This window comes from Siniperca chuatsi, linkage group LG9 (assembly GCF_020085105.1).
Source record: "Siniperca chuatsi isolate FFG_IHB_CAS linkage group LG9, ASM2008510v1, whole genome shotgun sequence".
Taxonomy (NCBI): Eukaryota; Metazoa; Chordata; class Actinopteri; order Centrarchiformes; family Sinipercidae; genus Siniperca; species Siniperca chuatsi.
In genome coordinates, this window is record NC_058050.1 from 12,984,850 (window position 1) to 13,000,133 (window position 15,284).

The window sequence follows — 15,284 nt, forward strand, 5'->3', positions numbered from 1 at the left end:
GTGCATGTTCATCACATCAGAAAGGATTGGACACTCAAAGACCAGTGATATAGCATCATTGATGAGAACAGCAATAAGAGCAGTTAAACTTGTCAAATGTACACAGACCATCAGCTTTGTCACAAGTTCAGTCAATTTCAAACTCAATTGGTCAAAGTACTCTTGAGGTCAAGAGAAAACAGAGAAATTATTCACAGGGACAATTAAAATGTTGATCTTGGTAGGTGCTTGGTAAGCAGAAAGATGTTTCTAACAATTAATCTAGCTGTCTCTCTGTGCAATGTGAACACACGAAAATGTGAACGAGTTGATACTTAGCTGTTTCTGCAGAGAAACTATCAGATAAAAGACATACAGTTTACAGAGGGTGGTAACAGACTTGTATAACATTCAGTAAAACAGAACTCTGATAATGTGCTAACACTAGTAAGGAATATGCTCTTTGTTGTTACATTTTTACAATGTATCTATTCACCAACTTTATGCGTAAGGTTTGCAGGTGCTCGGTGTATCTTGATGAACTGTACTTTCAACTAAACTTGTAAATGAGCACAGGAGAAAACGCACACTCCATGATCAGACAAACACAGGAGGCTTTGAGCAGCAACACCCAACATGCACCTCTCACTGTGAGGGGTAAACTACATCAGTGTAGAACAGAGGGAAGCATTACGGCAATAACTCCTGCACAAAAGGGAGGACTACTGCCATCGCGCTGACCCTTTTTTACCCTCAGAAGTGTTGAGAGGTGCAGAAGTGTTTCTGGACATGTGAGCGCAAGGTAAGCACAGGGGCTTGAGGGCAAAGCATGAGATTAGCAAAGAAACAAAACAGAGGAAGGGGCCAAAACAAGTGGAGTATTTAAATAAACCATTTTCAAAACAAGCCTAATTAGATCAAATGTTTTTTCGACCCGCCTATACTATCTAAGAGTACTGCTGCAAATGGAAAATTGCCAATTCTATCTAGTAGAAAAATACAGCACAACAAATAAAATGTTGATGCAATATGAAGACGGCAGCAGCTGTGTAAATATATGAAAACAATTTCTCTGAAAACAGGCAGAAAAATCAGCTGAACAGCGCAAATAAATTACAACAGCGCAATTCAAGTGATAAATAGTGACCAAATAAAATACCCCACCCCCCCAGTTTAATTGAAACTCTGGATTTTATTCAAGTCAGTACATGTTGAAGCCTAGCAAGAGGTGTGGTTCAGGCTGAAATACCTCCCCCCACCTGCCATCCACTACGGAATATCTTCATGACAAAGTCTAACTTGAAGTGCGCACAGGAAGACATTTATGTTGGAAATAAAAATACATAATTATCTTCACCCTCCTCTTCCGTGTGGTGGTTTCATAAGGGGGACAGAAAGATGCGACAGATACTGCAGAGAAATTCTTCTGGAGCTAAAGCTTATCCAAGGCCTCAATCACAGTAAAGATGGGGTGCGTGAGTGACGATCATTGTCCTCATTAACAGAAACAAGAGCTTGAAGAGAAAAAGCTGTATCATCTCAGTTTTTATATTTACAAGCTTAGAGATATACAGTGGGAGAGGTGAAGGGTGAAAAAGATTGAGCAAGAGAGGAATATTATTTACAGCAGGTACTCCGGAAATAGTAACAAGTGTTAACCTCAGCTGCAACACAAATCTCATCACTTCAAATGAGAAATACCATTTTAGGACACACAGCACACACCCATACACTCATGGAAGAGGAGATTACTTTGGAACATACTTTCATCACGTCAATCAAACATTGTTAAAAGGAATAGTTTGACATTTCGGGAAATATGGTTGTTGGCTTTCTTGCAGAGAGTTAGATGACTTATCTGTCCGTTAGCTTAGCTTAGCATAAAGACTGGAAACAGAGGCAGACAGACAGCCTGGTTCTGTCTAAAGGTAACAAAATCAAGCCGGGAGCGGTGACTTCCTGGAGTCTTGTTGTTGCTGTGAGGTTGCCAGGCAACCAGCATAGACTCAGTGAAGTCACTGTGCCCAGCCACGAAACTCTCTGGCACATAATCCCCTGCAAGAAACTTGTACAAAAAAGTATAGAAATTACATGTTTTTGTATGGATTTAACAAACGAGATATAATGTGTTAATTAGTGAGCTTTAGAGGTGTTAGTAGGTTGTTGTTGTTGTTTTTTAACCTTCGAACAGATCCAGGGTAGCGGTTCCCTTGTTCCCAGTCTTTATGCTAAGCTAAGCTAAGCTAAGCAGCTGCTGGCTGTAGCTTCATGTCTAGCCAACAGTTACGAGAGTGGTATTGATCTTCTCATCTAACTCAGTAAGAGAGCAAATAAGCAAATTTCCCAAAATGTCAAACTATTGCTTTTAGTTTCTTTGCTCTGTATCCCATGACACCCATGCCTGTCTCTTTCACTCTCCTTCTCTCTCTCTCTCTCTTTCTCTCTCTGATAAAGTAACCCAACAATCACACAGGTAGGCAAACTCTAAATAAAGTATAGTTTCATTTCTGCTTGAACTATCTGTGTTTTCTTCCGAAGGTTATGTCACTATTGCAACAGACCAAATGAAACTTTTATCTACCGTGTACAAAGAGATGGGGAAAAAAGGTGATAGATTGAGGGTTGTTACACAACACTGCACTATGTAACTGATAACCTCATAGCTGTACTGTACAATGTAAGATGACTGGCTGGCTACCTAGTTGAAGCATGAAGATTTAATCAGCTATTTACACACAACCTAAGGTAGTTTTAATCCAGTCTAATTAACAGAGTAAAGATATCTGGGCTCATACCAGCAGGGCTAACACACACTCTGCGCTTCAGCACAGGGCGCTTGCACTTCTCGTTCAACATGTCATAGATGACCACTTCAGTAGCGTGGGGGTAGGAAGGGTCTCTTCTGCGCATGGAAGGGACCACCTGTGAATGGAGGACCAGGCCGCTTGCCCCCACGAAACCCCCCTATGGGGAGATCTTGGTTAAGCTGCTGAGAGGGGTTTCGGCCTCGCAGCAGAGGTCTCTGTGGGATGGGGACTGAGAGGATCGGGGGTCGAGGACTGGGCAAGTTGAGGAGGGGAACAGGGTTAGAGGTTTGGTTGCGGGGCTGAGTTGGAGGACTAGCAGGGGGTTTGTGGAGAGATGGGGCAGCGGACTGAACGGGGAGGCGAGCAGGGACATTGTCCACTGCTGGGGAATTAGGCGTGGAGGGAGAGGCTGTAGAGGATGTGGGAGGAGGGGATGGAAGAGGTAGATTCAGAGGCTCCTTCACTCTGCCCAGTAAGGGTAGAGGAACACCAGGGGTACCTGGGCGGTGGAGAGGGGGTGCATGGCGGGGGACAAAAGACTCTTTAACTGTGCCAGGACGGGGCAGTTTAGGGGGCTCACCTAGCAACGATGACATGAGGGGTGGAGGGCCTACTTTGCTTCCTCTGGGCCCTAAGCCAACTCGCTCTGCACCTTCAGGTCTGACTGGGGGAGGAAGAGGAAGGGGACTGCCAACAGGGACCAACACTCCCCCCACCATGACTGCAGAGGGCACAGCGGGGTGGGTAGGTGGAGGGGAAGGGCGCTGCTGTACGGGAGGCGGAGGGGGTCGAGGGATCGGTGGAGGAGCGCTGAAGAAAGGGGATGTAGGAGGAGGATGCTGGTGGTGGAGTGATGGAGGAGGTGTCTGCATGTTCTCAGGGTGGTAGGGCATTTGGAACTGAGCTTGGGGAGGAGGATGTGAGTGTGGATGGGACGGAGGAGGGTGGAGATGTGGGAGGAGGAGATGTGGGGGTGGAGCAGGCATGGAGGGGGTCATGTCCTCGGTGCCTCCCTGGCCAATGTTAAGAGGAGGGGGGACAGTATGGGGTGAGGGAGGCTGAGCTTCAATGTACTCCTCCTCTTCGTACCACATCGCTCCCCCTGGCCGACCTCCAGTCCCTCCGCCTCGCCGAGAGCCTCGGCCAATCACGCGGATGCTCTCTACCGTCTTGATGCGCTCTCCAGCAAGTGGGCGGTTAGAGTAACCTAGAGTTTGGATGGGTGCCCCTTCAGTGCAGGGCGACACGAGTGTCTCAATGCGATGGTACTGGCCCTCCTTCCCACCTGCACCTGGAGACCCCTTGTCCTCTCTTTTTCCACTCAGACCTCCATCATCTGAGCCAGTGCTTGCCTTACGAGAGCCTGCAGAGACTCTCCTTTCTCCAGTCCCTCTGTTTCCCATCATCCTTAACTGGCTGTGTTGTCCATCTTTCTTACCCTTCATGTCATGACTAGGGGAAGAGGAGACCTGCTTCCTCACATTCATCACTTCATCGTTTTTTGTGCCGCTCTTTTTCCCAGCTCCATACCGGGAAGAGGAGGAAGAGCCCAGAAAGTCTCCATTGCTGTTGCTCCCTGATGGGGTGATCACAGCATCCCAGGGTTCGCTGCGGTAGGCTGTGGGTGAGAGGTTATGACCTCCCGATGACCCTAGAGATTCTGGAACACTCCCAGGTGTGTCCATGATCTCATCCTGGGTGGGGGTGCCAGCAGCCTCGTCTCTCACTGGGGTTCCATCCACCCCATCTGGGCTGACATCACCTAGAGCGAGACTAAAACCTGGGTTACCCTGCAAGAAACTGTTGATTTTTGATTCTAGGCTGGGGGGAGAGACAGAAAGAGCTGAGGGACGAGGAGGGGGTGGAGGAGGTGGGGACAGCTGTCTCTCTTTCTCCCAGTCTCTGGTTCTCCCAGGTGTGTCTCGTTTGAGGCTGTTCCCCAGAGACGGTTTTATTTTTGGGGTGGTTGGGGAGAGCAGGGTTTTAACTGCTGATGATTCTGGGGAGGTTCGGCTGGGAGGAGCAGAGGAGGTGTTTGTCACACTTTGCAGCAGAGAGGATAAACCTGCACAAAGTCAGAAACAAAGTGGGTGGTTGGGGGTGGGTCAGAGAAAAAGAGATGATGACATAGGAAAAAAAAAAATGATGATTAGTATCTAATAAATTACATTTTGCATTCAAAATTTAAGTGAAGTGTAGTATATGTGCATCTTGGTGTGGTACCTGGTGTGTTTGTTTTAGACAGAGCATTGAGTATGCCTTCAGGTGTGATGTCAACACGTGACAGGATGCTGGCCAGAGCAGGGCTTGAAGGGGTCGCTTTGGAGGCTGCTGATTGGCCAGAGGGAGTTGTGGGTGTCCCTGGAGATGGCCGAGCAGGGCTAGCTGCTAAGGAAAGTTCAAAGACAGACGGGTGGGTTTAAAGGGAGGCTCAGAATATCCCAGAAATTACTTAAACGTGTAAATGAATCAAACACTAAACCTACATTTTCCTGTTCTTTATACATCATTTAGGTCTCTCGGCTCTCTATTCCTATGACGATCTCATCCAAAATGTCTTAAATAATTACCCAAAGTCAATTTTTATTATTATTTCTTCCAGTTTCAGACATTTTAAATACATTAACAATATGTAATTTATGGCATAAAATGTATTCATTTGGTGAAATCTAATCATTAATTTATTTTTCAGTCTCATATTTAACATTTTAAAGTCTGATCAATAAACAACTTAAATTATTAAAAAACTAGATGTTGCATAGAGGTTATATTACCTTATAAAAATAAAATTTTTGAAACTATTTGAAAATATAGTCAAATAATTTATGCCTTATATGCCTTAAAAATGAGTTATGCCAGTAGCCACAGTTACAATTTCATATATTATGGCCAAAATTACAAACCCCTTGATGTCGGAGAAAACTGGTTTCAGGTTCTGACAGGTAACACATCTGTAGTCTCTTGTGGCTCAAACAAAGTGAAAATACCATCAGTGATAATTTAATCATTTGTCAGAACATGACCATGTGTTACATTCTGTCTCACGAGGACTTCTACTATCCCAGTCCCATTGTTTTGTCTGGAGCTTTTAGCTAAAGGTTGAGATCACTAATACACTCATCTTCCCACAACCCTCGAACACACCTGTATTCTTCATGGCAGATGTGAGTGAGCTGAGAATGGAGCTGATCTTTCCCAGGTCCACCTTCTCCAGATTGACTCCCAGAGGGGTTGTTGGAACGCTTGGAGCGGTAGCCGAGGTGGGAGTCACTGAGGTGGCCGTGGCAGCAGCAGCAGTAGCAGCAGCATTGGTCTTAGAAGCTTTCGTAGGTGTGGTGGGAAGCTTTGATGCTGCATCTGACTTTGTAGTCTTGGCAAGAGCAGTGGACCCCGTGTCTTTCTTGTCATCTGCTAGTAAAAATAATTCAAAGAGCTGATACATTTTCAAATCTGAATCACAACACTACAACTGGGCAACCTAATATGGATCTATATGGAAAAGACAATTAACACCCCACTACAACACCCTGTAGCCACTAACCCCCTGCTGTGGCGGCATCAGCCTCTTCATCAGACATATCCATGTCCTCCATGTCTCTGTTGTCGATGGGTATTTCTCCTTCATCCATGGCCTTGCCATCCAGCTCTGGATCCACCTGGGCTCTGCTAGCCCTCAGTCCCAGGAAGGGTGAGTCAGAGCCAGTGGGAGAGGGGGCGTCTTCAGAGGGTGAGGGGACGGGGGAGTCCTCAGGTCCAGGTAGAGTTGACTTGAGGGAATCCAATTTCCTTTTAAGACTGGCCACACGGTTGGCAAAGGCATTGTACGCCTGAGCAGATTGGCAGAAAGAGAATCGAGGAAACAGAATTAAATGGGAAATATGAGGAAGATAAAAAGGATGCTCTAGCTAACTTGTATATATTGTAACATTTATATTGTTTTCTAGGATCAACATAGGAACGACATATTTACAGTAAATGTCTGGGTCACCATTTTGTTTCTATTAAATAAAGAAACAGTGCCACTTAACATAAATTAACAAGAACCAAAATAATTGTCTGCTAAAACATTTTCAATCTCTCTCCACAAAAACAAAATATAGACATCTTTATGTCTTTAGATTTCCCCATAGCACCCTTTAAGCAGGGAAAGTGATGTCATTTGACCAAACACTCACATTGGCCACAATCTTAACCTCCTTGTACTGCATTTCATAAAAAATGTCTGCATTTCCCAAAGCTTCCAGCAGAGGAGGCCCTGTTTTCAACTCTTTGTCCAGGAAGCCGACAAACTCCTGCAGCTTCAGACTGCCGTCCTCAAAGTCCTTAGCAAACTTGTTTCCTCCTGCTTTATCTGGAATAGGAGACAATTGACAAATGAGCAAAAAAAGTTAAAAACAAGGTTTATACAAGCTACATATGGTTCAATATAAGACATCGTCAGTGTCAACATAAAATAAAGGTCACATTTCACAAGTAAAATAAATGTGAAAGGGACTAACAATCTTTTATCATAGGTCTGGCTGATTTATCAGCATTTAGGTCAGTCACAATTATTTCAGTAGAAAACCAGAGCAAAAACAGAATTTGGAACGTAAGATGTTAAGTGCACAGAGAACAAAAGTATCTTGTGTCGTCTAGAAATTATTCTATTGATAATATGGCTCCCTTTCACTTCTGTAACTTCATATATTCTATTCTATTCACTTTCTACTGATAATTATGTACAATAAAGCAGCAAAGCAAAGTCTATTTGTCACAAGTCTTTTTCTTCCACAACCAGTTTTGCATCACATAAATGTGTATTTATCTGTCAATTAACATAAACACAAAAAACATTCACCAAGGATTTAACCTGCAGTGACAGAAAACTAAATATTCCCTGTTTTAAATCTGAAGCAGAACACATGTATTGAACCAACAGCAACAGTTAAAGGGTAAATACTGGTGCTCATCGCATCAGAAAATGAAAAACCCAGCAGCAGCGTCTCTTTCCAGAAACAATACCGAGTTTACTCAGGATAATCCACAGACCTTATTGTGAACAGAGTTAATTTCTACTGAGGAAACATTAGCACATAAACTGTGGCAACATGGCATGAAGAGGACACATATCAAGTGTGTTTGTGGCTTCAGACAGAGTACACAGGACAATAAGTGTGTGATAAGCTCAGTGACATCTGACCTTTAAGTCGCTTAAGAGCCTCCGTGCTGCATACATCCACCCTGAGAGCTGCCAGCTGCTTCTCCCTGAACTCCTCTTCTGCAACTGCTCGCTTATATCTCGACAACTGCTCAATGAGGGAGTGGGGCTAGAAAAGAAGAGTGCAAATTAATAAAGATGATCAAAGTTACAGCAATTATGATGCTTTAGACACATTCTAACACAACATGTAAGACAAAGTGATGAGACAACACTAAGAGACGAGACTTACTGTGAACTCTGCTACAATCTTGGACTTGAGGGCAGCTTTGGTGTTGGTTGGGGCTGGAGAATAAAAGTAAAAAATTAACTTAACATGAAATCAGAATAGCAACTGTAAATAATTTGAAATAAATGATTATGCGGTTAACATTTTAGTTATTTCACTTTTAGATTTGATTAACATGACTACTTCAGGGTGCAGAGTGAAAAGTATCCAACTGACCATTTGCCGGTGGAGTCTCCTTTTCTTTCTCCTTTTCGTTTTCTCTCTCCTTTTCTCTCTCCTTCTCTTTTTGCTTTTCTTTTTCCTTCTGCTTCTCTCGCTCCCTTTCCTTTCTGTTCAAGCTGGCTTTGAACTGGGCAATGACTTCCTCAGGATACACGCTCCTCTCCTCCCAAATCAAAAAAATCCTTTCCACTGACTTGCGGACCTTCGCATCTCTGACAAAATGCAAAATGACAACATTTCACATCTCAATACTAGCAGAAAGGAAGGACAGGCATTGTATTTCTTACTTGAAGACCAGACATTTACCATTAACTGCCATGTAGATTAAACAAAAACATATTTAACATTGGTCCAATACTACAGCTGAATAAAAACTCTCTGTACTCACTTGATGAGCTGAGCAGCATTAGGAAGGACTTCTGCGAAGGATGAACGAAAAACAATGGCATTCTTTCTTTTGCAGTTCTGTATCACATCATTGGCAAGGTAGAAGAGATTCAAGCGGTGATTGTTGTCAGCTAAAAAAAAGCAGATGAAGGAGAAAGTATAAGATTATCCTCCGATGGGGAACACAAATGTAAGAAATGGTTTTAGATCCAGGCATTCAGACAAAATTCTTACTGCTAAAACAATGAAAAATGTCTGACATTGTGTGACTGATGCAGATGATTGGGAATAAAACATTCCAATAACTGACTATAACGCACATTTTTAGCTTTCAAGACTTTCAAGAGCAAGACTGACAAGAATTGATATCCGTAAGGGAGATTATTGCATAGCTGAACAAAAACCGATAAATTGATCGGGTCGATTTTATCACCTTATTTTAGCTTATCACAGATATACTGGTATTAGCGTATATGTTGGAGGAGAAGTAACAAGAAATTGCAATACAGAAATGCCAAAGATAATGTTTGTTTCAGGTAATTTAGAAACAGTGATGCCATCAGATAGTTGTCAACCAGAGAGCAGTAACCAATTTATTTTTCTACACTAAAATGTCCTGCTCAGTACATATCCTGGATTATGGATCATTATCATGTTGTGTGTTTTTGTACAAAATATATATCATCTGAATTTTAAAAAAAGCAATATTAACGTTATTTTTAATGAAATGGACAAAACCATGTAATAATGACAACAATTAGTTTTATATGCACCATCATATAGCCTACACTGATGTCTACCTGTCACATAAGTCAATATCATCCAATAATATCAGCCCTTCAGTACCAGTTGGACTTCATCCAAAAACCTTTAAGGCATTCTGATCTATTAAATTAAATGAAATTACTGTGAGTGAAAAGAAACAGCTTTGATTAAACAGAAGGCTGAAGACTGCTGGTATGATTAGTTCAGTTTGTTTCCATCGTCACCCAACGTTAGTATAAGACATACATTTCTATTTCCAAAAGAAATACAATTTTGGCAAGGACACAATGATTTCTACTGCTCCCTAAAATAGATTATTCAGTACCCCGATTTTGCCAGGTAGAATTAAATTACAGCCAGTCAGCAGGATTTCTGGATAATGTTCTCTGACTTTCAGGAAGAAAAGACTACCTTATAAAAAGGTCTAAATCTCTCTGCTATGTCACATTTTGTTACACTAGCAGAAGTTAGCATCTCAGTTAGTCAAAAAGATTAATACCTCAGCAAAGCATTGTCTACTGTATATATTTTAACTTAAACTAATAGTTAGCTCCACAAGATAAAAAAAGGAAAAGGCAAAAAGGAAAGTAGATGTAATAAAACTGTGCAGTAAAAACTAGAGCTCTTCAATTATTTAAGGAAGTTAATATATCATATATTAACAAATATATCATATCAGCATCCACTGACAATATGCAAAGATGCTCTTCACTGTTTACAACACATTGAGAGAAACTGTTTTTCAAATAGGTTTCTTTTAAATATCAGTATAAGAATTAACCCCAAAGTCAGAATCTGAGGCTTTAGGAATCTCTTTAAACCCACAATAAGGGGCAATAATCAGTAGTACCTCAGGCTGACATTCAATTTTTACCAAACAGATTCAAAATAATGCCTTAAATAATGAGGGTGACGTGAGTTGTACATACGGGCTGTATTTCTTAAGTATCTATATAGTCTTGAACAACAGATGACAATTCCCTACTCAAAGTCAACACACTGTCATGCACATACAAAGCCAAACACACTGCAGTAATCACTTGAACATACAGACATTTATGGTAAATATCTGAAATTACAATATCTGTACAGAAGATTTGTCTTAAATCTAATTATATTCCACCATCCAACACAGAGTTTACAAGCACTTGAAAGAACGTAAAGTGTTTGTAACTTGAATCAGTCTATTCATCTAAAAACTATCCACAGACGATGCAGCAACAACTTAATTTAGGCCTTTGCATTTACATGTACGGCAAATATGAAACATTTTATGAATGACAACTTAAAGTATTATACCTGCCAAAAGTTTACATCTCAATTGCTAAGACTAGTTCTTACAACAAAGCTAGTGACATCTGTGTATTATCAGTTTAACATTAAAGAACTTACTGCTTTTTGCATTTCTTCCCACTGAAACAATACAATATCATGCCAAAGTAAGTTCCTTTTGGCCAGAAAACTAAGGAGCCTAAAATATGTATAACAACTCAAGATTGTGAGATTATATTAGATGTATGTTTAAAAAGGTGATTTACCTAAATACTGTTTTTACACAATGCTTTCAAAGACTAAATTTTAGTCTAAATCAATACATGGTTTAGGCTAGTTTACCTTCAAATTAACAGCACACATTCAAAACTTATTATTGAAGCAATAAAATGAACAAAACAAAACAGACTTTTTCACAAACACAGAACAATATTTCCCTCTTTCAAAAGTACCGTTTTGCTCCCTTTTGATATTTTATACATCCGATCCACAAACCACATTAAACAAATAGTCTGATGCCAAGAATTAATTCAGGTAGTAATTATATCGAACATATAGTTGTGAGTAAATGGGTTATACGTGAATTTATGTTGCTATAATGCACCAACACACAGTGCACATGAAACTGTGCCGTGAATCTGTACCTTATAAGCTTGCATCCTGCATTTTTATCATCCTCACAGAGTAAAGAATCTTCCCACCAATAACATTTCCCAACTAACACTGGAACATATGTATTATCCCATGTAATAAAAATTGCAGTGCCTTGATAGAGTATCGATCAAACAAGTTAATCTGCACGAATACTGATGCTACAGTTTAGACTGGTACACCTCTAACATACAAAACACAATTTATGCTACAAATATCCCAGAGACGGCATGTTGATGTTGGCAGTGGTGCTCGAAGATATACTGCGGATATTTAGATCATTTTCAACACTCTCCATCACAGAAGAGCTTTTCGGTCTCTTTTCTCAACTGCATTACCATTCACAAATAATAGCCCAACTGTCTGCCAACTTTGAAATTAAATAAACGATTACATGACATATCATACTAAAATGAATGGAAACTAATGGATCTATGCAGGGTAAGAAAAAATCCTATCCAACCCAAAATATATCCACTTTATGTCTTTTTAGACATTTATAGACTTTGAGATGGAACCCAACGTGTTAAAGCCTACAGCCAGCAATAAATAATAATCGGTAGATTGCTTTTTGGATAGTTGGCACTGCTCTCCATCATAAAACAATGGCTCAGCCACCATGCAGCAGTTCACTGTGTGTTGTCAGCATAACCTTTTATCATGCGATGCACTGTGGGCACATGATGATTTGCCTGAAACACTGGCAATTTAACAAGAAACTCCCTAATAAATAATTTAGATATCCAAATGTAACTGCTGAGGCCTATATAAGAGGCTGACCGGCAGCACAAAGTTCAGGTTACAACAAAATTCTACCACAAATGCAAACAAAATGTATTTTCACTGTCCTAGAAACTCCACATCCCCCCCAGTGATGATTCTATAATGTGGATTACTTCTTTGGCTTTCAACATTTGTACTTATTTCTTTTCACACTAATAAGTTATATGTTTAACTTGAATCAACACTTCCACATTGGAAAATTGACTGTGTGAAAAACAATTCTTCGCATCTAGCTTTCATGTACATTTTCCTATATCTTCATATTTTACAAATACACACATTGGCCTCCATAGATAAAAACATCCAGCATCCTGTAACAAAATTCAAGCAAATGCAATCCAATAAATTTGTAGAATCCTGCTTCAAACAAACTTTAAAACAATAAATATTTGATTTGGTACAGAACAGCTTCTAAATATTCACTTCATGATAATAGGCCATCAATCCTCACACAAATTAAACAATATACCAACCACCATTTCTTTCCAAAAACAGACGGAACTAAACAAAAAATTTTGTACCCCGTGATACAAAAAGATTCCTTATTTAGAGTAAATCCTAGTCTAAGTAGTGAATACAAAATTTGTCTCCATAAAACAGGAAACAAAAAACTAATTCCTGGAGGGATTAACAAAGTCATCCACCAACAGACAAAATTCTCCTACATTTGGTTTGTGAATTCTACCAATTTCTCACTCTACAAAAAAACAATATAAAAGCAATTTCTTCATCAAGCACTAGCAACATTCATTAAATTTATTCCTTCATTCACCAACAATCAATGGCCAAAGCACAAAATATGTGGCGTCCTCTGTTGCCTTCTTGTTCTGCCCACACTCAGCTGATGAAATCTGTAATTCTACTGAACCATTCATCACTCCAGGTTTTAGAAACAAGTCGTCTTATAATAATTGTGTTGCAAATGTTTATGATTGTTTTCAACAAAAAACACATTTCTGTAAACCTGTTATAAGACAGCTAAATGTATAGTTTAGTTGTAAGTAATAAGATGATAACATTAATTCAGAATAGCAACATCAGACATATTATTCATGAGTAAGAAGGCAGATTCTTTGATGGGATGGAGACCAAAGCAACAACAAAATGACCTGTGATTTCACAAAATAATCAAGTGAAGACATAACCAATAAACTGATGACAAGCTAAAGAAGTGAGTGCAGTTCAGTGGCTTTACCTCTGTGTTAACTCAATTTCATTAACTCCTCCAAAGAACCAATGACAAACCAATGACAAATATGGGTACTTTCTGATTAATTCAGTTAGATGCTGCACAGGTGTTGTGTAAATTGTAGGAAGTAATTTTGGGATTAAATGTAATCCCAAGAGTAAAGTTAGACCTCTTATCACCATCGCAATATTTCAAATACTGCATGCAGGACTCACAATGCCTCATAAACCAGAGCTACATGGAGGAAATTGACACTGCTGTAAGATGTGTTGTAATGTCTATATAACAATACAGTAATCACAATACTGGACAGGTACAATGTTGCCAATAGACCTCACCTATCAATAGTATGCAGACAAACTGTGAATTCAAACATAAAGCAGAATAACACAGATAACTCTAAACAGATTAATGAAGTAATGCACAACCACCCTGAATTAGAAATGAGGCCAAACACTTGTCAGACTGCAGTAACACTAGTTTGTGAAGGGCTATCTGGTGATCTACTTGTGATGCTTCACTGACAAAAGGTCATTTATCCAACTCCTGCGTTGTTTTACGTTTGACATAACCAACCAGGACCACCAACCAAGTTGAATTACTTGAATGTGCACCTGCTTGGTCCAGGTAAGTTATTATAGTTTACTTATAACATTTACCATTTATTTAAGGAGTTTAACTGCAACCAGTTTGATATTTTACAAATATACAGTTGGTACTTCTTAGTATGAAGAAACCAATGGGAGGCAAACACAATTTGGTCGGGAAAGTTTTAGAAAATATATTGAGGGTGCTGCTGTAAAGTGCATCAATAATTTACAATGTGACATAAAAATGTGATTTAATTTAACTTCGTTGTGTCTCCTGACGCCTTGTTCTACTCGTGTCATGCATAGGAAAATATAATTTCCGTTTCCTTTTACCTTGTTCAACTATGTACTCTACAAAATATTAGCCATTACATCACAAAAACAATCATGCATGTTAGACGACTACTTAGTTATCCGTTAGCCAGAACTGAACTTGCACACAAATCAAACTACAAAGCACTGACTACAGCTGACATGTAACTAAATCAAACTAAACTCGTTGTAACCATCTTTATTTCAAGAGTTAGTTCTTTAAGATGTATGGCAATTCTTCGTGAAAAAGCACAGTCGGTCAATCCAGACCATGAACCCCGGGAGGCCCAACTGTAAACAGTGCTAAAGCTAGCAGTAACACCGTCACGAGCAGCGAAACGTTAGCGTTAGCTTAGCTAGTATTAGCGGCTAATTTCAAGAGTTATAACAGCGCAAGTCTTCAAAAGACGCAGTAGATTAAATATTAAAAATTCTTTTGAGAAATTAATCAACATTGTTTTGTGATGCACCGAATTGCCTTGCATTTCACGCAAAGCTATTACCGAGTTTTGCAAGCTTATGACGGTCAACGTAGAAATGCATTTAAATTAGCTAAAGTAAGCTAGCTAGCGGGTTAGGCTCAGTGGCAAGCTACTCACATTTCTTGAGCCACTTCATCCAGTGGCGAACGATAACGCCGTGGTGCTTTTTGTTTTCAATGCACCAGGTTGAAAGTCCCTGTATTGACTCCATAGTGTTTGATACTCCTTGAAACCGCCGGTCCAAAGACGCTTCCAGAGCAGCGTTGGCGCTGCGAGCTCCGTGGCCGCTTGCAGCCCCAGAACCGGCCGCCATCTTTCCTGCTCTCTCTGCTGATCGCTCGTTGCTGATGCGGATGAAGGAGCTAACGTAATGAGGACGACTAGAAACACGCCCCCATGTTTAACTTTATTATAAC

General features: G+C 40.3%; 1 protein-coding gene across 4 annotated transcripts; it reads right to left on the reverse strand.

Annotated features, from left to right (window-relative positions):
- Positions 1-39: 39 nt before the first annotated feature.
- On the reverse strand, positions 40-15,223 carry rprd2b (regulation of nuclear pre-mRNA domain containing 2b). Of its 4 annotated transcripts, none has more exons than XM_044206578.1 (10): positions 14,986-15,223; positions 8,826-8,955; positions 8,432-8,649; positions 8,219-8,271; positions 7,969-8,095; positions 6,962-7,137; positions 6,328-6,613; positions 5,931-6,194; positions 5,010-5,171; positions 40-4,851 (listed from the first exon to the last, which is right to left on the reverse strand). In XM_044206578.1, exons 1-10 carry the CDS (start codon positions 15,179-15,181, stop codon positions 2,852-2,854), a joined length of 3,612 nt encoding a protein of 1,203 aa, XP_044062513.1. In that variant the 5' UTR covers positions 15,182-15,223; the 3' UTR covers positions 40-2,851. The 4 variants fall into 4 exon arrangements, with proteins under 4 accessions (XP_044062513.1, XP_044062511.1, XP_044062512.1 ...); XM_044206576.1 differs by having other exon boundaries at positions 5,010-5,174; XM_044206577.1 differs by having other exon boundaries at positions 5,931-6,197.
- Positions 15,224-15,284: the final 61 nt, after the last annotated feature.